This window comes from Clupea harengus, chromosome 17 (genome assembly GCF_900700415.2).
Source record: "Clupea harengus chromosome 17, Ch_v2.0.2, whole genome shotgun sequence".
NCBI classification, from domain to species: domain Eukaryota; kingdom Metazoa; phylum Chordata; class Actinopteri; order Clupeiformes; family Clupeidae; genus Clupea; species Clupea harengus.
In genome coordinates this window covers 18,013,586-18,037,669 of record NC_045168.1, presented here as the reverse complement: position 1 = coordinate 18,037,669, position 24,084 = coordinate 18,013,586, and the positions used below count along the sequence as shown (strand labels likewise).

Genomic DNA, 24,084 nt, shown 5'->3' with positions numbered 1-24,084 from the left:
TGTGATATGCACACACACACACACACACACTATTTGTGTTGTCACACGCCTTGTGTGCAAAGTCAGAGCCAGATCATTGAAGAGAAAGAGGATCTGTCTGTGACTGGTGTTAAGGGTCAACAGCCACCATTCACAGCTTTGAAAGACACTAGATGTAATTACACAGACAGACATCCCCAGTGGACAGCAGCCTACAGTCAAAGGAGCAGAGGCATTATGAAATCACTAGAGAAAGGATATGAAGCCTCACTTAGCATGAACTATACACAAACCAACCACACGCCAGTGTCTTTTGAAATAGAGCAGAAATGAAGACCTCTGTTTAATTATGTGTACAAAAATAATTTGGCAGCCACACCTTTTTTCAGTGCAAGAGAAAAAGGCAGCTCCATTTGGTTGGATGAGGCTTGGAGAGAAAGGCATTCTGTTAAACTGGCCTCCTGATAATTGGATTATGATAAAGTTTTTTTTTTTCTTCACATATTTGGAATTGAATGGCCAATGGAAATTGCATTTACATTGGTGACAAGAGGAGTGGAAAATTGTAAGAATCTTTTCTATTCAAGGCTTTGTTCTGTTCAGCTAGTCAAAGGCCACGAGTAGAAAAGAGACTACGCACTGCTTATTGCTAATGCCATTATCTGGGAGACTACTGCATATGCATAGTAGGAGTGTCCTTTCAGTGCCAAATTCGGCTCTTAGCTTCCTGGGCAAAAAGACAGATTACATTACTGTGAAATGGAAGGGAGTGTGTTGGGGTTGTTTATAGCATGGTGCATTAAGTATCACAACAAATATCCTGTTTTAATGTGACAGAATATTTGTATTTGTCTTTTCAATGTATCAAAGCTGAGCAAGCTGACATCAGAAAAGTGGATGTCATTTCTCATGGTATGAGCATTGTGTTATCAAATATAGGTGTTTTCAAAACACCTCACTCAGTTTTTGTGTGTATGTGCTTATATGGTGCATAACTGTATGTGTTTAATGCATGACCCTGAAACTAGTTTGCTTTTCTATCACGTGCATGTGTACACGCCTGTCTGTGTCTAGGTGTGAATCTGTATATATATACAGAACTGTGTGTGTGTGTGTGTGTGTGTGTGTGTGTGTGTGTGTGTGTGTGTGTGTGTGTGTGTGTGTGTGTGTGTGTATACGCCTGTGTGTTTGTGTCTGGGCGTGTGTGTTTATGTGTGTGCATCAGTGCCTGTGTTTGCTCTCCACGATGCCCTGGTCCTATCAGATCCCATCCATTAAAATACTAACCTCTGCGGATAAATAATCACCCCGTGCCAATTATCTTTACACAGTTTCAGTTCATATTTACCTGGCTGTGGCGTGGGCCTGCCTGTTTGTTCTCTCTCCTCCTCTCTCTCCTCCTCTCTCCTCCGCTCTCTCCTCCTCTCTCTCCTCCGCTCTCTCCTCCTCTCTCTCCTCCGCTCTCTCCTCCGCTCTCTCCTCCTCTCTCTCCTCCGCTCTCTCCTCCGCTCTCTCCTCCTCTCTCTCCTCCGCTCTCTCCTCCTCTCTCTCCTCCGCGTGCTCCGCTCCACTCGCCCTCTCCTTCTGAGCGCCTCCAGCTGCCAGAGATGTGGCACACTCACTGCTCAGAAAATTAGCCTCCTCCGTCTACCTGACTGTACTCACTAACAAGCATATGTTTCCCAATCATTGGGGGATAGGGAGTGCGAGAGAAGAGAAGGAAGAGTGTGAGAGAGAGAGGGAGAGAAAGGGAGGGAGAGCAAGCGAAGTACGTGAAAACTACATGGACTGACAAAGCAGTAACGCCATGTTAACAATTACTCAGTGAATTATCCTGAAAGTCATTATCCACGAAGTGCACCTCTTAACCTTGTTAGCGGAGATGCCACGAGCCGGGCCCCAGGCTGCTTGTTCTGTAATTAAGGTTGGATCAGGTGGCGTATTTATGGAGACTTTTTCTCCAGCGAAGATTCAAATTGAAATTTAATTCTGGTAATCTTTTTTGCAGACAGACGCCTGGAATGCTTGATGGTTGTTGGTGCTGGTGCTGGTCGTGTGACTTTTGTTTTTTGTGACGTATATTTATGAGGAGTGTCTTCACAGGAATTGTTCAAACACAGACTTAAAGACAGGCTTATCTCTAAGAGGTTAATGAGAAGGCCTTGTCTCACTCACACACACACACACACACACACACTCTCTCTCTCTCTCTCTCTCTCTCTCTCTCTCTCTCTCTCTCTTTCTCTCTTTCTTTCTCTCTCCATCTTTTCCGCCACATCCTATCACACAGAGCACACATTGGCTGCTGAGAAGCTGCAGGCGTTGCCAACCCTGAAAAACATTGATACGATTTCTGCCTCTGTTCATCCTTCATTTACTTAATTACTTTTTTCCTTCTTCTGCTGGGAGAAATAGCATTGGGTAGATTACTGTTTTATTGTGGTGGCGTGTGCTTGATAAACATGTGATACAGTGCTGAGCTGTAACAACACACATGCAACATTTTAATCAATGGCAATCATTGCAGCATTTCACTGAGATCCTAACGGCATCTCTGGTGCTGATTGCAGATACAAGTTGAGTCTCAAGAAAAAAAAGTTTCTTTAGGCGGAGGACAGCCCAGGACTGTTGAGTGGTAGAGCACCGCCACAATCTCATCCTTTCAATTATCATTTTTATCTATCTCATAGTCACTCTTTGTCTGCAATTTTGAAAAGTCAGTCAGTTGTCCACAATATGATGTTGTCTTGTCTGATATTAAATGCTCCTCATTTTATCTGCTATTTCAGGTCATTTCTGTTTTCTTTGTGTGTGTGTGTGTGTGTGTGTGTGTGTGTGTGTGTGTGTGTGTGTGTGTGTGTGTGTGTGTGTGTGTGTGTGTGTGTGTGTGTGTGTGTGTGTGACTGTCCATAGACCAAGAATGCCTTGTGTGTACTCAGATGAATATAGTTTCATATCCAGGCTCTGCATAATGTCTCAATGACATTTTCAGATTTTCATCTTAAATTGTGCCCTTACAGTACAATGTGCTTTTTGGTAAATGGCTGCTCTGTAGACTGTGAAATGCTCATTGTAGTTGAAAGTTTAAAAAACAGGATACACTTGGCCTCATATAAGGTCCCAATAATATCTAAACATTGTTTTTATATCATCATAATATAACATGTTACTTTGCACTAAGATTCCTGACACTAGAGCATTTGAACATAAACCTGCGTGTTAACGGATGTTGTGGCATTAAGGACATTTTCAAAGCCAGAGACATCCAGCAGCTACATGTTTTATATCTCTAAAAGAAACATTATTGCTCAAGGTACCCTCACTAGGCTTTCCATACAATAGAAAACCTTAATCAACATTTACATAAATGTACATGAAATGGGGGATTATTTTACCTTCGGACAAAAACAGAGATGTGTGATGGTGATAGATTGCCATTCCCCTGTGTCTGTGTGTGTATGGGAATGTGTGTGCATTAGTGGGCCTGTGTCTGTGTGTGTATGGGAATGTGTGTGCATTAGTGGGCCTGTGTGCATAGTGAAGCCCAGGGGGTTAAACTGGAGTGCTAATTGAAGTCACAGGAGCAGTACATTCTGAGGCCATGCCTCAGTCCCCGTGACCAGTGCTGGCAGCTCTCCCATGGGGTGCGTGAAATTGTTTTGGGCCTCCATGTGTGCTTGACAGGGTCACTGGAGGGCTAGAGGGCATGTCCTTCACCTCCGCATCCTGTGCCCACACACGGGGAGGTGGACGGGGCAACAGCACAACTATGTCTAACTGATGACTGACTACTAGCTATGAGCACCGTCTGCTATAAGAGAAACATCTCCATTTTCATTGGGGTTCTGAGGACATTTAAAAGAGAGAAACAGCAATGGAACTGGAGATGATTTTGTTAAAGACTAAAAGAACATACAATACCAGAACCTTAACCTGTAATAAACCATAAGCCAAGTGTTCACGGTAGGGAATGATCAGACGCTAGTTGCTACACCTAGCTATACCTGAGGGATCCTTTAAGTCACATACATGCATTCTTACTGCGGAAACCTGTCTTGAGGTCAGCCTGGCCTTGTAGTACCATACCTGGAGGGACAGGAGAGGACAGGGGGACCAGAGGAAGGTGCCCCTTCCTTGCCGAGTGTTGTGAGCTGGGCTTGTACAGCCCAGTAGGGTGGGAGATGAATGGCCTTGGCGGGCTGGCACACTAAGTAATACAGCCCATGATGAATCACCGCCTTCAGTGACACCAAAATTGGAATGGTTGGGTTTAGGAGCCAAAACTAAGAGGGGGCCTCTGGCCAGCGTGTAGTCATCTGTTAAAACAGCAGGCCCCCAGGGCCACACAGGGGATTCCCCCCTCAGCCAACAGCCAGGATTAATAGCTGCCAACAAGGGGACCAAGAAGGGCCTTTGCAAGACCATAGTCCTCTCTGGATGTGACACGTTTGGTTTGTTTGAGTGTGTGTGTGTGTGTGTGTGTGTGTGTGTATACAATCATACATACATGTACATACATATACACAATCATAAATGCTTGACATAAAATAGAGACTGAATCTTTTGTGTTTGACCTGCTCACACCCAAGAGTAAGCCTAAGGGTTGTCTTATGACACAGTCCCATTACTCAAGAGAAGAAACAGGTCCTCTCTTTAAAGTGAGGGTGAAGGTAAGGCATGGTCAGAGCGAGGGGAGACTACTCAGCATCAAGCCTGACTAAATTAACTTCCATAAGGCTTTAGAATCCCAAGCCAAACTACCTCACATTGTATTAGTCATCACTCATGTATTCTTAAATTGGTGCGACTCAGACTGATACTAAGCCTGATTTGCTGTGTGAATGGAGTGTTGTGTTGTGATGAAGCTGGAACAGTCATACATTTCAGAGGATAACTGGTTGAAGCACAGCTATTTTTAAATCTCTGTGTCAGTGTGGAAGTCCTGATTCCAGTTCAGTTAGATACAGTCATTTTGATGCATGGTGGATTCAGCCTTCTTGTTAATCAGTCCTTTTAGACTCCCTGCACTCAGACCCATTAATTCTGAACTACAGGAGTGTTATTCACAGGCTGACATCTAGCACGTTGTTGTTCTTGCCTCTGTGTGTGATTGCACTAATGAAGTAGATGTAGCTTACAGTGATCTTGTCTGATTAATGATAATTCTCCTCTCCTGAAGTATCGCTATAATGGGTGACATACATTTGCATACATTAGACAATCACTGTCACATAATCATTCCAATGAATAAGTCAGCAAGCTCTTAGATTTTCCTTTTATGTTCTAGTGAACTGACTTCTTGTGTGTGTGTTTTGTTTGCATCAGTTTCCATCTCACCAGTTAAGATCCTGTCCTCTCACTGAAAAGAATCAGATGGCTGCAACTCAGTTTCTATTCTGTTGTTTGTCATGTTGACATGCTTCATATTGAAGTAGGGTGTTGTGTTTGTGGGCTCCTGTCCATTAAAGAGAGGTCATCTTCACAGGCTGATACAGCTCGTACACTAATGATCACACACACTCTCTCAGATACAGCTGAAGCACATATCCATCCATCTCTTCACCTATCCATTCCTCACCTGAGTACATTGCATACTGACCTAACCCCTGAAATGTGTGAGCTGCATAGGTCAGGAGGCTGGTGGTTCCTTGATGAGAGAGATTATGGGCTGGAGGGTGGAGGGTGGAGGTCAGGTCAAGTCTGGCCTCATCCATAACACTCCCAAATGCCTGCTGAACCCAGAGGCCAAGGTCCGTGAGCGTCCATGGCCCTGATGTGTATAAACATAGAGACATCAATCCTTCATAGAGCACGTCATAAAACAATACAGTGAACACGAGCATTTCTTTTTTTCTGAAACCTGTTCTTCTCTGAGCTGAGTTTTATTTTGTATTGATTGCCTGTAGACACATGCACTCACAGGGTCCTGTCGTTTGGCTGTCAACCTTTAACATTAGCATGTTAGCATCCATCACTGGCGTTTTGGCCCATGGAGCCAAAGTCCTGAATAAATGTAGCGTGACCACGGTTGAAAATGGTGAATATGTAATAAGGCAACGCCTGCACTTCAGAGTGTCAGCTCCTTCTTCACAGCACATAGTGAAGGTTTTTTTTCTTCTGCCCAACGGGCATTTCCACAGCTGGTCCTGAATGTTGATAGGGAGAACAGTGTTGTCTATAATACAAGGCCTGTGTTAGCCTGTGACAGGTGTGAGACTCATAGGCTTTATAAGCACGAAGGACCATTTCACTCATCAGCTTCCAGCAGGCCACAGGGGCCATCATAAATCAGCCTGCTTCAGAGAGAGAGAGAGAGAGAGAGAGAGAGAGAGAGAGAGAGAGAGAGAGAGAGAGAGAGAGAGAGAGGAGGGGAGCGGGGCTGAATTTCAGATAGATGTACAAGGAGAGTGAGACTCCCAGAGACAACTTGAGGTAGTAGTGGAGAGCCCTGTTCCCCCTTGGGCCTTGTGGTCCTTTTGTTCAGGTCTTAATTGGATATTAATATCTCCCCTCATTTAAGTGTCCTCTCCCTGTCCTGGTCAGCTTACACTCCAAATCCTTTTGTTTTATCTTGTACTTTTATCGTGCCTGTTCTTGGAATGTGCCCGCAATACAGTTTAGTGCTTATAGCAAATGTTCAGCAGAAATGGAAATGAATGCTTGCCTCAGTGCCCTCTTATTTAAAGAGACAGGACATTATTTATTTGTCCAAAGACATTATATATATTTGCTCTTATGCTGACTGCCCCATGAAATTGTGACAGACTATATTTATTTTACTTGATTGGAGTCACAGAGATAGAACAAAATGTACACTCTCATATGGAAATAGGAATGCAATTGTTTGTCTGTTTGTATAGATATCTCTTATCCATTATAATATTTGGCTGAATATCCAAAGGCAACAATGAAATCTAAGGAGGCATGTATTGCCATTGCCATCAGAAACTTCTCATCTGCATCTCTCTTGACTGTTCACATTTGGGAATTTATTAGCAACAAAAAACTAGCCTCTGGGCTTGTTCACGATTGAATTGTCCTGGAGATATTAGTGTCTTTTGTGTGCAGTGCAACCCATCTGAAATGCACACTATACTGCTCTTGATGGTGCAGGCCATGACATTATGGTGCAGGCCACTGGGGTGAAGAGGGAATGGGTGGACTGAAGTGACTGCTGTTTCAGCTGCAGTTGCTTCCAGATGCGCTGGAGCCCCAGGATGAAATTAAAAATGTACTCAAGAGGGGAAGATCTCTTCACACATGTTGAGCAAGGCACTGATTTCCCCTTAACACAAAAGTCTGATATCCGGCACCTCCGAAAATAACTGTGTGGTTTGTATTTTTGTGTTTGCGCTTCAAAGGAGGTAGAGGGGAGAGGGGGGGGGGGGGGGGGGGGGGGGCGCAGAAGCAGAAATGATCCAATACACAAGTCTCACTGATATGAATCAGGTCCTCTTCAAATCAGAGGAGAGGAGAGGAGAGGAGAGGAGAGGAGGCACGTCAGAAAAGAGAAGGCGCGTCAAATGAGCCCCTCTGCACCAAGTCAGCCAATGAGGGTTGATAATGGCCCCCTTCAGCCTTCTGCCATTTACCTGTTCATATTTACCACTGGGGCCATTTGGAAACGACACTGCTTTGATGGCAAGTGAAATACAAGTCATCTGTGGTGCTTGATTGTGTGATGATTGGGTGGCATTTTTTTATCACAGGTTGAGATATTAGCATGGCAATGCTTTCACTCCTTGAATGAATGGAATTAGCACCCTACAATTCCTAATGCACCCCTCCACCAATATATATAAAATAAATGAACAACTGAACCATAACCTGTGTCTCAAGCAAAGATAAAAGGGAATGTTATAAATAAGTAATAAATAAGTTAAAAGCATTTTTTTTCTTTCTTGGTGAGAAAGAGTGCTTCAGTGAATAGGTTGGAGTAGAGTTACAGGGAAAGCCTTTTAACGTGTCGTCATGCAAAACCTCAACGCTTATATAATTCAAAGGGGCCTAGCACTCCAGCAATATGAGAAAACAGCTCCTCTATCTATGTCTCATCTTTCTCTTTATTTCTGCCTGACTTCCATGGACAGTTTATTATGCTCGTTTGGTCTGTGAACATTGACTAACCAACCAGTTGGTTTATTGAATCACATATGTGATTTTGTATGGTTCTGGATGTGTGATTGTGTGCATACGTGTGTATTAGGGATGCAACGGTACACTGTATATTATCCCTGAGGTTCAATCCAATGCACATGAGATCTGCAGTATTATTGTACGCCTGTCAATTTCTTATCATTTTCAAAACGTGCTTACTTCGCTGCTGACTACATGCACGTTGTACATTCCGATCCACAGAACATCTCTGGAGCCTGTGTCTTCCAAATACGCTGTGTGGGAACATTTTTGATTTAGCATTCAATACGATAACGAGGATAAGATGATTCTAAACCAACAAAGAAAAGTATGCAGGCATTGCTTTGCCACTGTTGGCCAATCCAGTGGAAACATGATGTCTCATTGACGTTGCCATCACTGGACCCTTTCCCAGGTAGAGCAAGGAGAGTCCACTCGTTAGCGAAAACACAACAATCTCTCGCTGTTTTGTGACAGATAAAAAAAAAGAAACTAGGTCACTCTGCGAGCGCAAACCTCCACCAAGGCCCAATGCCACATCTCATAATGTTAGCAAACCTCCACCAAGGCCCAATGCCACATCTCATAATGTTAGCAAACCTCCACCAAGGCCCAATGCCACATCTCATAATGTTAGCAAACCTCCACCAAGGCCCAATGCCACATCTCATAATGTTAGCAAACCTCCACCAAGGCCCAATGCCACATCTCATAATGTTAGCCAAAGTCAGGAGGAAGGGATGAGTTGGCTCCGCCCCAGAATTGAATAGGTTATTCCGTGGTCCATGCTACACCTTTCATGGAAATCGAGCCAGTAGTTTCCTGGTTACAGACAGACAAACTAACAAACAAACTACACCAAAAACCTCGACGGGGGGAGTAACGAAAGTAACAACTAGATTTGCAGCCCTATTCGTTGGTTACTGATGCAGGATTGTCACACCTGATGGAAAAATGGCCGCGTTACCATGTCCCCGCACACACACATTTCAGCAGCAAAGCTCTATGAAACATCACAGAAAGAAATTGAAAACGAATTGACTCAGACAGCCAATCTAACTTTCTCCACTGATAGTTGGACCTCCAGAGCAAATGAAAGATACCTCACTGTAGTAGAGACAGAATCCAGGCCTAGTCAGAAATGCTGCCATTTTTCTTAATATAAACTTGTATTTGGCTAGATGCAAAATAAATAGTTTATTGTTTAAAGATTTATTTTCTTAAATATAAAGATACCGAAACCGTACCATTACCGTGGCCCAACAAATGTGATACATATCAAACCATGGGTCCACTGCAGGTTGGAGGAGAAGTTACAGGGAAAGCCTTTTAACTTGTCGTCATGCAAAACCTCAACGCTTATATAATTCAAAGGGGCCTAGCACTCCAGCAATATCAGAAAACAGCTCCTCTATCTATGGATCATCTTTCTCTCTATTTCTGCCTGACTTCCATGGACAGTTTATTATGCTCATTTGGTCTATGAACATTGACTAACCAACCAATGAGAATGGTTCTCACAGATGGAGAACACTGAGGTGTAATTCAGTGAGAGTGTGTGTGTGTGTGTGTGTGTGTGTGTGTGTGTGTGTGTGTGTGTGTGTATGTGTGTGTCTGAGTGTGAGTGTGGGAGTGTGTGTCTGTGTGTGTGTGTGTGTGTGTGTGTGTGTGTGTGTGTGTGTGTGTGTGTGTGTGTGTGTGTGTGTGTGTGTGTGTGTGTGTGTGTGTGTGTGTGTGTGTGTGTGTGTGTGTTTAATGTCTATTCGTGTTGACTGTACCCAGGTTGGTTTATTGAATCACATATGTGATTTTGTATGTTTCTGGATGTCTGGTTGTGTTTGTGTGCATTCGTGTGTGTGTATGTGTGATAGAAATAATGGTTGAAGTGAGAGATGGGTGGGTGAGAGTGGGGCAAGAGGAGGAGTGAGAAAGAAACAGGATAAAAATCAAATCCATCCACAACTGGCTTCCACTCTGCAGTGTACACTGGACTGCACCATCCCGTTGATCAGTCCCTGCTCCCAGGAGGCTTTTAGTGGTCTGTTTTTGAAAATGGCACCAATTTCACCAAAGGGCTTTCTTTTCAAATGCCTAATTCTCACAGTTCCAGCTGAAAAGGAGAAATAGCTTCCACCTCCACTCCCTTTAAGAGGGTGTCAAATGAGAGCTGCCCCTGCCACCCAGAGTTCTGCTCGGCCATAAAGCATCCAGTGCCGCACAACCTAATCCCTGCACAATGTTAATGCCCCCCTCCCATCACTTGTAAGATGATTGGCTTTTGATAAATGCAGTGGGACTTATGGAAAAGAAATAGATGTTTTTGTGCCGGTGCCAAAACCATTTAAATTCACATCAACAGCCAGCCCTCTCTGGTCCTTTTTTATTTTATTTCATTTCCCATCCTTTTTGTCCCAGTTAAATGGGGGGAAACACTCTACAGAAAAATGTATAATTTGATCAACTTGTGTGTGTTTATGTGTGGGTGTTTGCATAAGTACATGGTGTGTGTGTGTGTGTGTGTGTGTGTGTGGGGGTGTGTGTGTGTGTGTGTGTGTGTGTGTGTGTGTGTGTGTGTGTGTGTGTGTGTGTGTGTGTGCTCATGTGTGGATGGTGGTGCTCCCACCCATTCTCTTCCCTTTAGAAGTACAGTGTAGCATGATTAAGAAAGCACGCTGCCTTACACGGTAGTAAATAGCTGGGTTCACGCGCTTAATTTGAAAGTCTCAATGTATCAACATCAAACACTTCTTTAATTGACTCTGAATCACACTTAGTACAGTGCACAGAATTGGAAACGTGATATTATGAGCTGTCAGTTTGCATTTGTCGCAATTTTGCTTTGGGATTTAAAAAAAAAATGGAGGACAAAGCTCTAAAGGACTCCATCCCTTTTACTTGCACACAAACACTCTACCACACAGTGAGAGAAATAGTGTCTTTGCTTATTTAAAAAATACTACTGTTAAGGATAAGAGAGCAATAGAGTGAAACGGGAGGAGAAGGATTTTTAAGAAAAATCATTATGAAATTGATCTGAATGAATGATGGATTCACACTGCTTAGGTGGTGTCCACATTTATCTGTTTGGTTTTTATTTGGCACATTATTGTTTTGTACTGGGACACATTCAAGATGGCTGAGAGGGCTGCTTCAATGAAGCTCTGTTTTCATTTCTCTCTCTTTCTCCTCTCTCTCTCTCTCTCTCTCTCTCTCTCCCTCTGTCACTCTCTCTCTCTCTCTCTCTCTTCTATCTTATTTTCCCCAGAGCACCTTTCATTTCAGCAGTCAGACGGCTGCGTTTAAGTGAGTCCCCAGTGGCCAGTCGTCGGAAACTTATGACTAGCCATGTCTTCAGACATCACGCCGCTACCAAAGCATGGCAGGATGACAGATCGTGCCTTCAATACATAGTGACAAACAAATTAGTGGAAAGATGCTTCTCGCTGCATACCAGATGTGCTGGGCTCCATCATATGGAACAGGCAATGAAAAACTGTCCCTGTCCCATCTGTGCTGCCAAAGACCATCGGTGCAGCAATTTCAGCCCAACAAAGTAGAGTAAACACACGTGCCAATTACACATATAATAACGGCACACTTTCAAAATGTCTCAAAGCCTTTCCATTTTTCAGTCTCCTAGAGATAGATGGAGAGAGGAGGAAGAGGGAGAGAGGAGGAAGAGAAAGGGTTGAGCTGCACTCTGAAGGAGATGCTTTGTTGATCTACATAGGGGCATGAAGAGAGGTAATGTTATTTATGTTGATGAATAGCAGTCACTGGGCTGCAAAGAAGAAAGAGTGATAGAGAGAATGAATAGGAAAGAGTGATAGAGAGAGTGAATAGGAAAGCAGAATGATAAGAGAGATAAAAAAGAAGGGATGAATAGAATACATGGTGGCAGTCTGGAGCTGATAACACAGAGTGATGCAAGGTCTCCAGCCGGAGATGAGTAGGTACAAGTGGCTTGATGCTGGTCAATTCAAAGCAAACATCACTTCTGCCAGATGCTCCACTGGTCATAAGCATAACCAACAGCGTCGCAGCCCTGCTCACTCTCAGCCCTGGTCACTCTCAGCCCTGCTCACTCTCAGCCCTGCTCACTCTCAGCCGTGCTCACTCTCCTGCTCACTCTCAGCCCTGCTCACTCACAGCCCTGGTCACTCACAGCCCTGCTCACTCACAGCCGTGCTCACTCTCAGCCCTGCTCACTCTCAGCCGTGCTCACTCACAGCCCTGCTCACTCTCAGCCGTGCTCACTCTCAGCCCTGCTCACTCTCAGCCCTGCTAAATCCCTCTGAAATGCGGCAAAGTCACTATATCAGGAAACATCAGCATTTATGCAGCTTTGTTTAAAGGATTAGTGCAAAGCACATTTATAAAACCTTAAAATAAATGCTTCATAATACATTCATAATGCGTATCAAAGCGTCATAAACTGAATCAAGTTACATAAGAAATACTGAGTAAGGACTGTTTTTTGTTGTTGTTGTTGTCTTTTTCAAAATACCATTTCTGGTATTGTATTTTCCTGGAAAGGATAGCTTTATAAAAATGACATGGCTCTGCCCCGTCATTATAATGTAAACTGTTCTGCTGTCAATGCAATCAGCTATTTCTGTATCTAAGTCAAACAAATGAGCAACAGAGTCAAGATCTAGAGGGACTCAAGGGCCAGTACCTTTCAAACCTATATTTCAAACACAATGCATTTAATATATATTTATACATTCTTCACTGTCTTTGTAATCAACTGACATGCAAAGCAGCATTTATAAACTATTCTGCATTTTTTACAAAGGTTGGACAACATCAGAGTCGACGGTTCAATACATTTGTCGGCCATTTTCTCAACAGGTTATCTGGGCCTGGTTTTTACACCAGTTAGTTGCCATTCGCCAATGTTATTAGCACTAGCTACCAACAGGCATAGCTGGGCAATTGCTGTCAGTAACTTCAAGTTATGCCTTCAAACGTGAGCTATCTAAAACAAAATTGTTCTGCATCACCTACTCTGTACTTGTAACTTAAAAAAATTTGACCCCAGCAATTTAAACCTCCAAAAAATTATTATAATAATTTTTTTTTACCCAAGTTTTTGTGTCAGGTACTTTAGGTTTGTTTGTTGACTACCTAAATAGCCCTTAAAAATAAAACAATACCCCCACCCACCCTCTTTATACATCCAGAATACATGTTACGCGACTATGGAGAAATATGCAGATCCCCATAAAATCTCACTGATTGACCTAAAATTGGAAAGAGATATCCTTCTGGTGTTTTTATGGCTTCATATTATTTCTAAGTACATATTGTTGCTATCTATAACATTTGGAGTAAAACACTATTTCTTTTATCAAGAAAAGTAACAATGTGATGAAAAAAGTTGATATTTCTTGTATATTTTATACAATTAAAACAGCCTGGGGTCAAATTGACCCCAAACAACACCTATGCGTAAGGTATTTGTACAGGACATTGAAAACATATCATCATGTTAATTTTGTCTTTACCCAGTTGTCCCCATTAAATTAGGAAAAGTCATTAAATATGAAGCAAAAAAAATGATGTCAAACATTTATTTAGAGACGTTAAACATTGAATGGGGTCAAATTGACCCCAAACATAATAGGAGGGTTAAATCTAAAATGTATTAAACGTGTGCACGGATCTTAAATTGTGTAGGCTACAGAATATTGTCTTGTTAGAGATAGAATTAGAGTTAAAATTATTTACTAACATCTTATTGTGATGCAACAACATTTTGGTAAAGCCAGTAGCTCAATTTCATTAATTTTTTTATTGTAGTCTTTGTTTTCTTCTTTGAAATCTATTCTATTGAATTCCAAGACATTTTGAAGTTTTACTGTTACTAAGAGTAGATATTGAAAATGCCCTCTGACCCCATAATGATCAAAAGTATAATTGTAGACATTTTATTTGAAATATTGAATGAAGGGCACTGCCCCGTTAGTCTATCTTGATCTGGACTATATTGCCCAACTATTTTCCTTTGGTGTAGATAACAGAAGTTTGCATGGGTTGACTCACTGACTCACTCACTCACTCACTGACTCACTGACTCATTCACTCACTCAGACACACACTTACACACACACACACACACACACACACACACACACACACACAGACACACACACACACACACAAACACACCCAGAGAGAGCGAGAGAGAAAGTTTGAAGAGGCACCCAATCAATTTCCCTTTCCTGAAATGTGTTGAATGACTCACTGACACCTTTAGATGAGAAGGCCAATGTGTGTGAGGGCAGGCGGTTTGGTCTTGTCCTGGTGCCCTCATTGCTCGTGTGCGTGCGCGTGTGTGTGCGTGTGCGTGTGCGTGTGCGCGTGTGCGTGCGTGTGCGTGTGAGAGAGAGAAAGAGGAACAAAACTTTCCCAAAACTCCTGAGGAAAAATCCTAAATTAGTTTAGCTAAAATGTAGCACATGCACATAAACTGGAATGGATCCTTGTAGCTTTAACTTTATTGTTATGATGCATTCGATAATTTTGAACAGCTTGAGGAAAATAAATACATATTTCCTTGACTTTCTGTTTTAAAAAGTTTGTTATTACTGTTGTATTATGTGTTATAATATGGCCTTGGGCAGCTACTTGCATTGAAGTGACGCCACATGTGTTTCTCTTCCCAGTCTGGATGTACCAAAGTGTTTGTTATCCAGTTGACAGCATTACACCTCCTTGGGCATATCTGCTTTTAGCTAGTTTGTGTACTCCTATTCTTGTGGATGACAGCCTCCATGAATATTCAGGGTATTCTAAGAGGGAGAAGAAATAAAATAAAGTGAAAAGAATGTTACAGACACCAACCAATCCCAATCTGTAGACTTAATCAGACACCACTTTGGAGAGGAAGGGAAACGAGCTGAGTGGTTTTGATGATATTGATACTGAATTTATGGCAGAGAATCCAGAATCCTAAATCCTTTCTGAATTATTTGGGCACTTTGTGTTGGTACATATCTCTCCAGTCTGTCTCTCTATTTCTCCTTCTTTCTTCTTTATTTCTTTATTTCTTTTTCTCTCTACTTTCTCTCACCTTCTCTCTCTCACACTCCCTCACACTGCCTCTTGTTCTCTGTTTCTGTGTATATATCTATCTATATATCTCTGTCTTTCACTCTGTGTGCACTTGCACATTCTAGAGGAAATTGTTATTTTGGTTTCTGGGAGAAACCAGAGTGAAAAAAGTTGCCGCTCATGAGAAAAGTAGAAACACATGATGCCACATGTATCTATTTTCTACACTACTGTCATGCCACAGAGCAAATCAGAACACAGGGACAATGGAAAGCTTTTTGGGTGTGCCAGATGAAAGCTTTCCTCAGCACCTTTTTCCTGTGAAAGCACTTCAGATCACACCAGCAAGTTATTTGAGTTGGCCTCAACTCTTCCTTGCCTTCACTGGCACATTAATGTGTATCTGTGAGAGTACTTCATTTCATGGAGCCTCTTAAGCCAGAACAGGAACCACTCAGAGCATAATAATTAGAGAAGAATAGAACATTGCTCAGCATTGCTGAGCTTCTCTCCCTACACTCTTGCTTGGAGATCTGAGCGTTTCTATGTTGGAGGTCTGAGCATTTTTCAGACCCTTGACAAGCAGGTCAGCAGTGGAGTGGCCTCTCGAGTTCATTACGAGCGCCATATCAATCCACTCAGCCCTTTAGTCATTAACACCCACACACGCTACCTCTGGGCCTCTCCTCTTCTCTCCCCACCTCTTCCTCCCCGCGGCACTGCCAGCGCTTTATGATGCACATGCCGCAGTGGCTCATATGCCTCATTTTATTTCTTGTATTAATCTCCTATCAGTCATAATGTCTTTCAAAGTTTTTTGTGACTGGGGGCGTCCATTTGTTCATCTAATTGAAGTGGACACTCACTGAGGAGCGTGGGGCAGTAATGGCATTCATAATGACTAGCGGACTGACTTTCACCCCAGACTGCACGGACAAGAGCACACCGCCCCGGCGTTTACTGTTAGTTAGGCGAAAGGGCTGTGAGTGGGCCCCGGCACATGGCTGTGATTCCATTAGGCTAATTCAATCATGCCTCAGGCCCGCACCAATCGAATGGACGCTTCTCTGGACGCCCAGAACGGGCAGCAGCCGCACGGACTGTGTGGGAGTGTGAGATTAGGACCTATGCCCACGCGCGCCTGCTCCTCTTCTACCCTGCCGCCACCCCCTGTCCTTGGCAGTGAGCGAGGGAAACACATGTGAAGCAGATGGTGCATCTCTCTCTGTCCTCTGTCCCGCTAATCAGGTGCTAAATATCCACCCGTCTGCTCTGCCCAACCACCACCCTCACCCCCTATTAAAACATAAATACTGTGCCATGCTGGCTCCGTATACGGGATCTCACCCCTGTCAGTGAGAGGAGCTGGAAAAAGACAGACACTTTTAGAAAAGTCATGATGAGAAAGAGGAGTGTGTGTAACAAGCCTACCCCTTCTATAATATGACGCTTTTCACTGGTTTAGATGAGTACTTGTTTCATGTAACAAACCTACCCTTCTATAATATGACCCTTTTCACTGGTTTAGATGAGTACTTGTTTCATGTAACAAACCTACCCTTCTATAATATGACGCTTTTCACTGGTTTAGATGAGTACTTGTTTCATGTAACAAACCTACCCTTCTATAATATGACCCTTTTCACTGGTTTAGATGAGTACTTGTTTCATGTAACAAACCTACCCTTCTATAATATGACCCTTTTCACTGGTTTAGATGAGTACTTGTTTCATGTAACAAACCTACCCTTCTATAATATGACCCTTTTCACTGGTTTAGATGAGTACTTGTTTCATGCGCATGCTGTTTCTTGGCATCGGTGTGCTGGAGGTCTAGGCATGCATTTAGGCTGACAGCTTCTCAGCTGCCAGCGATATGTGCAAGGAGGGGGTCTGTGTGAGTGGGGTCCCGGGCCGCGCCCAGCTGCTGTGTTGGGGACATGGAGCAGCCGTGAGGTGACGGGACTGGGCTCATTACCTTTCCCTCAGCGACTGCCAAGGAGCAGGAAACTCTTATCCCCTCTACATCTCCCTATACAATACAGCTGCCATCAGACTGAGCCTGGGCCCTTAACCTGCTCTTTCTTCTCCCCCTTTTGTTCTGTCGAGTGAATGAGCCTGTTTCAGACACCAGGGCGAGGTGCTGCAGATTGGTTTAGCCAACTCAAAAAGCAGCGCTTTCACATTTGTTAGATCCAATAGGCTTTCTTTCTCTGCCTGAGTGAGTGACTCGGACAGGAAGTCAAGGTGCTGTAACCCCCCCACCACCTCTCTATAACACAGTGACAGAGCGCATTCAGCTCCACTGCTGTTGTCTGCCAGTTTACTGAGCTTTGTTTTGTATGGCCTGCTGCCTGTCACTGTGTCTCTAACAAAGGATCCAGCAGGAGAAATCTCAGCTCAGATTGTTCTTTGGCTCGACACCTTGGGCAACAATCAATGGCTATTAATATTGCAGTGGTTTTAAATTACTCTGGGACTTGTAATCATGTCCAAACTCTGTTGTAGTTCGTGCTCAAGCAAGCAAAATCCAACCCAATCTTGATGTACTGGACAAAAAAAAGTTTGTATAAACATAATCCTGATACTTATTTGATGTGTAATAGCCACAGTAGTGAGGTTATTGCAGGGCTTGGCTTTTGGAGCGCTAACATTCAGCCTACTCATAATACATGGTAGGGTTTACTTCTGTATGCCAACATTCAGCCTACTCATAATACATGGTAGGGTTTACTTTTGTATGCTAACATTCAGCCTACTCATAATACATGGTAGGGTTTACTTCTGTATGCCAACATTCAGCCTACTCATAATACATGGTAGGGTTTACTTCTGTATGCTAACATTCAGCCTACTCATAATACATGGTAGGGTTTACTTCTGTATGCTAACATTCAGCCTACTCATAATACATGGTAGGGTTTACTTCTGTATGCTATCAAAGCGGTCTGAGTTCACCAGCTGACAAAAAATGTGACCAGTGTCAAACAAAGAAAGTTGAAGACAGGAAAGATTGATTCACTCTTTACAGACAGACATTCAATTCAACTTGTTGCACTATGTGACCTAGAAATTCAACTCACTTTTTATAGGAACTAAGCTCAGTCTCTCACTCTGCTTCTAACATACGCATGCGTGCGCACACACACACACACACACACACACACACACACACACAGACACACACACACACACACACACACACACTCACACACACTGACCATGTCTGGACAGAAAAAAATAATTGGATTTCTGGCTCTTATCTCACTCAACACATTACAAGTTGTCAAAATCCCCACTGCCTTGGCTTGGTCACGTTCTTATAGCAGTGGGAGGATTTCTTAAGGTTGACTGATAGGTGGGTTCCATTTAGATTTAGCATTATTGCTAACATGGGTTACTCTACCTTTCCACACATGTCCTGGACCCTCGTGTTTAAATGCCTTCTTGGGCCAACAATGGTCTTTTCTCAGTCAGCAGTTGCTTATCTGGGTATCTGTCTCAGGCTGATCTTTTAGAGATGTGCACCGACTCTCAAAATCAATCCCAATGATTATGCTCTCCAAGTGCATGTGGACCTGCAGTTCTCCAATGCTGTGTTATCAGGCTGATGGTGTGGCTTTAACACCCCCCCATACACACTTTTTGGATGGTTCAGACTTTCAAACCAATTACAGGAAGTTAAGGCAGGCTATTGCCACCCATTAGACAATAGAAGAAGACAAAAGAACCGGAAGAGAAGTCAAAATGAGCCACAGTAGCACATGAGACGAAGGCTTTCATTGGAATTTGATCTGACGAAAAATCAAAAGTCTACTAAAAAAAACTGCCTAAACTTATAACTTATTTTCTTAGTGGATGAGAAAGAGAAAATCTGAGAAGAAAGCAATGCAGTAGCAGTAAAGATGTGCGATGCCATCAGAACAAGCGGTGCATCGACAAATGTGAAGGACAGTTTTCCTTTTCATGATGACCTTTATAGTCCGTCTACAAACCAATTAATGACAAGTATTGGGAGACACAGCCCACGTAGGTTATGATGTCAGCTCTTTAGTGCACTCGTAACATTACAATATGAAATCCAAACTAACCAGATCAAATGCATACAATGTAACAAAATAATGAACTGACTATCAGGGGTGAAAACACCCAGAGACAGACCGATGGAGTAGGAGTCATACTACAAATGAGTTGTTGCACCTCAGGTGTCATTCTTTTCAGCATGTGATACATTTGGTCCACAACTGTTTCTTAATTACTTATGTGTTCATGGCTTTTTTGTGGGGGAAGTTATTGTGAGACTGTATACTCTGAAATATGCCAACAGAAGTTTGTGCGTTTTTAGCAAATCAGTTAGTTGTCAGTGAACAGCTGCAGTCAAGGGCTGCTAATCACACAATTAGGTCAAATGTAAATAGTTGTTCGCTTTTATTTATTTATATTTGTTGTTCTCAAATGTTCTATCTTTAGTCCATGTGTTCTAAATTATTCTGAATCATGGTTGGACTCCAGGCCATCTGGCCCTGCCTGGAGGTTGGTCCGTACCCTTCTCCCCACCCTGGTGTGCAGGTCTGAATGCATGTGCTTCCTGTTGCTCAGTGCTTCAGGTCAACGCGTGCTATTGTGTGCCCATCAGTCCATAGATACCCTCCACACCGTCTTCACCTCTGTTTGTCCTGCTCTTTCTTCTCTCCTTTATTCTCAGTCATTCTCTCGCTCTTTTCGCTCTCAAAGCACATTACCAGTATTGATCATTAAATGATGGCCAGGATGGGAAGGATGTAATTACTGGGGCTGCTCGTCAGCCTAGTCTCAGTCCAATTGAGCCAGGGCCCTAATAGAGGAATGTGCTGTAAACATCAGACACGTGCACACACACAAACACACTCTGGCATACGTCACATACCTACTAGAAACTCCTGAATGAATGAGAATATATCCTCCTCAACAGCAAGTTGGTGTTCAATTTTTTATTAATGTGCAAGCTTAATTATTTTAAAGACATTGATCTATAAACCCTGGTGTATTCATTCTACAATGTGTGCTATACAACTTAATATTTTGGCTTAAACCTCTTTGTCTTATTTAGAGCAGACAATTATTTGCCTCAGTCAAGCAAAGGGAAACTTGGTTAGTCCCTTACTAAATCTGGATTTTGACGAAGGCTTTGCACCATAGATATACACAACAAGACGTGCAAGACGTGCCTACCAAGCCTATTTCTATTTAATACATTGTATGATTACTACTCTGCCTTCAATGGTAACATCATAACACTGATTCTGAATGCATCTGTGGTGTTATAGCCCAGGAAGAATAGGGTTGGAATCACGTTTCATTTGCATACCTCTGATGCCCAGCCTGGTCTCCTCAGAGATGTGCCACCTCAGAATGTCAAAACGAGCTTGCATCTGCACCCAATCTCCCACTGGGGTTTGCTGCATGCTCTCCCTAACACTAGTGTTTGTCTGTGTTAATGTGTTTCAGAGCGAGTTGGCAGCATGCTCACCCTAACACTAGTGTGTGTCTGTGTTAATGTGTTTCAGAGCGAGTTGGCAGCATGCTGTCTGCATTGATCGCTCCCTTCAAGTACATGAGCCCAGGGACTACCAGCACGGAGGACGAGGACAATCTAAGTAAGTCAAGAGACTGTGTGAATGCTACACGGAGGACAATCTAAGTAAGTCAAGAGACTGTGTGAATGGTCCAATCTCAGTAAGTCAAGAGACTGTGTGAATGGTACACTGACCACACAAGGCCTCCAGATCCAAACCAGCTGAAGAGTTCCCTTTCACAGTCGAAGCAAACACACTGTAACTGCATGCATGCCACTAGAACACCAGTAACAGTTCTCCAGTCACTTTAATGTGCAGCGTCAGAAAGAGATCCTCATCAGGTGAAGATGTTCTGAGAGGAGACATGTCATTTCTACCGGAGAGCGCTGAGTCTTTTCCTCAGGAAACCTCGGTGCTTAAGTCAGTGACTGAGGGAGTGATTAACTTACATCTTTTACCTTAGTTTCTCTCTCTTAAAATAGCACCAAAAAAAATCAATACTCTCACACATAATGGCTCCCTTGAAGTGAAATTAAAAACACCAGTAATGGTGGATAGTGCTAACCTTAGTGCTTTATGCATTAACCCTTTGCCCACATGATTTCTGTCAAGCTGTGAACATCCATGCATTGCCCCCTGAGCGCTCACATTTGTTCCTGATAAGTGCGCCATTTTCATGACCCCAATTGCCCCACTATTTTCCTCCCCTTAGAGTGACGGGGCTCAGTGCCCGTGTAGCTGTCTGGGGTCATGCCCAACAGCAGGCGCAAAACTCTAGTTTTCTCTTCGCCTCGCAGCACCCATAAGCCTTGCCAATATCCCCCCATTACAGCAGGGATTGCTGCTTTGCATTGAATACAGGGAAGAAATCACACCCACTCTCAGCCAAGGACTCCAAGCCAATTTTGTAGCAGATTACTGAGCGATTTGCCAGATAATGTCCCATTTGAGAGGATTTGTACTCAGATTTTTAAAACACTTAAATAAGATGGCCTTTCTTAGCATGAACTTTGGGAGATGCTGCAGCTGATGGTGGATCTGTTTTTCATTACCATATCATTGTGAATCTACTGACTGGATTTGCACTGAGCATATTATGAAAGAGATTACAGGTCTCAGTAAAAAGAGACACAGACACAGATATACTTGTGTGCTGAGCAGATTGATGTCTGAGGTCATCTGCATATTCACAGACCAGTCCAACACTCAGACCCAAGAGATAACAAATGTATTTTTATTCTATTATTTATAATTGCATTTCTTGTCTATTTCCATCTTAACAGGCACAAGCAGTGCTGAAGTCAAGGAGAACCGAAATGTGGGCAACCTAGAGGATCGTGTCATCGGCTCCTCTGAGCGGCAGTCCTCACTGTTCCAGACAGAGCGTCGGCCCTCCAGAGGTGGCCCCTCTGGGCTGAAGAGGAAACGGCCCCTGGAGGAGGAGAACCACGGCCGTCTGTGTCGCCCGCGGCCCGTCTTCCCCCTCAGAGGCACGTGCTCGTGGGCAGACTCCCCCAAGAATGCGTTGGTCCAGCTCAATGAGCTGCGGCCGGGTCTGCAGTACCGCCTGGTGTCGCAAACGGGCCCGGTGCACGCGCCACTCTTTGCCATCGCGGTGGAGGTGAATGGCCTGAGCTTCGAGGGCACGGGCCCCACCAAGAAGCAAGCCAAGATGCGAGCTGCTGAGATGGCGCTGCGCTCCTTTGTGCAGTTCCCCAACGCCCCTCAGGCCCACTCCGCCATGGGCGGCCTGAGCAGCTCACCCACAGACTTTACCTCCGACCAGACTACAGACTGCCCTGACCCTCTTTTCCGAGGGTTTGAGCCGGCGGCAGCCATCACCTCATCTTCCTCTTCCTCCCCGTCCAGCCACGCCGTTGTGCCTGGTGACGGCATCACGCTGTGTCGGTCGGGGACTGAGAGCGAGCTGTTCTCCGGGGCCCTGCAAAGGCATGGCCGGCTGCTCCGCCACACGCTTGACCTCATGGCCCAGGCCAGGCAGCGCTTCAGGCCGTGCCTGTCTCCAGCCGTGGACCTGCAGAAGAGCCCGGTGGCGCTGCTGGGGGAGCTGAGGCCGGGCCTGCGCTACGCCTGCCTGGCCGAGCGGACGGAGGCGTTGTCACGGGGGCGCACGCGCAACAGCCCGGGCGGCAGCTTTGTCATGGCGCTGCGCGTGGACGGCCGCGTGTTCGAGGGCTGCGGACGCAGCAAGAAGCTGGCCAAGAACCAGGCGGCTCGCTGTGCCCTGCAGGCACTCTTCAACATCAGGCTGGCACCTGAGGGGAGAGCGGGCATCCAGCCCAGCAGGAATAAGTGCCCTCATTTGCCCCAGGTGAGAGATGCCAGCTTGGTTGCTGGCAGCCATACTCCTCCCCTCTGTCCTTCTGGTCGGACATAATAGCTGGAGCAGCAGGGAATGCTGGGACTTAATTAAGAGGGTGGAGATGTAGCTGTGGGGTGGATGGGCAGGGTAGGGTAGGGGGATTATGGCAGTGGCAGACGATGGGCAGAGCAGGGCTGGGAAGAGAGTGGATTTCAGGGTGGGGGAATTGTGTAAGCAGAGCATTCACTTAGGACAAAGCGTGGCGAATTTAGTATGTGAGTGTGTTTGTGTGTGTGTGTGTGTGTGTGTGTGTGTGTGTGTGTGTGTGTGTGTGTGTGTGTGTGTGTGTGTGTGTGTGTGTGTGTGTGTGCGTGTGCGTGTGCATGTGCCTGTCTGTGTACATTTTGGATTGGTGAGGCCAGGGGTAAACAGTATCTGCTCACTGATCTATTCAGATGGAAAAGGTTGCAAATGAACCAAATTATCGCCCTTGTGTCGTTGACTTAGGAGAAAACAGCCATACGCCTGAAATTAGGTTTTTTTTCCCATCCTCCGTGTTTATAGAGCTATAATTGCAAAAGTATTGTAATTTTGCGCAATCTCTTGTTTCCTCATGTGTGGAATCACAGTGTCTATAAACATTCATTTAATCTGTTGCCCAAAGGAGATAGAAAGGCGAAAGGCAAATCGACAAACATACTAACCCATTCCCCTTACTTAGTCAAATATGTAAATGGCAATCGGAGTAGGGAAATGGATTTTTTTGGAACTGCAAAGTGGCACTTTTTGTGAAGGTTCAGAAACCCAATGTCACAACTGTGTTAATGCAGACACAATGTCATTTATATGATGAAATTACAACAACTGTTTTAATGCAGACACAATGTCATTTATATGATGAAATTATGGGGCGTATTTAGAGTTTTCCTTTATCCATAGTAAAGTCAGTCATATCTAAATCAATGGATAGATAGATAGATAGATAGATAGATAGATAGATAGATGGATGGATACTTTATTTATCCCGAGGAA

General features: G+C 44.0%; 1 protein-coding gene across 1 annotated transcript in view; it reads left to right on the top strand.

Annotated features, from left to right (window-relative positions):
- The window catches only part of adarb2 (adenosine deaminase RNA specific B2 (inactive)), a 133,423-nt gene that overhangs the window by 65,007 nt on the left and 44,332 nt on the right, over positions 1 to 24,084 (top strand). The window contains exons 2-3 of the mRNA XM_031584138.2: positions 20,721 to 20,810; positions 22,013 to 23,061. Coding sequence (XP_031439998.1) covers positions 20,721 to 20,810; positions 22,013 to 23,061 — 1,139 coding nt within the window. The remainder of the gene's footprint in view (positions 1 to 20,720; positions 20,811 to 22,012; positions 23,062 to 24,084) is intronic.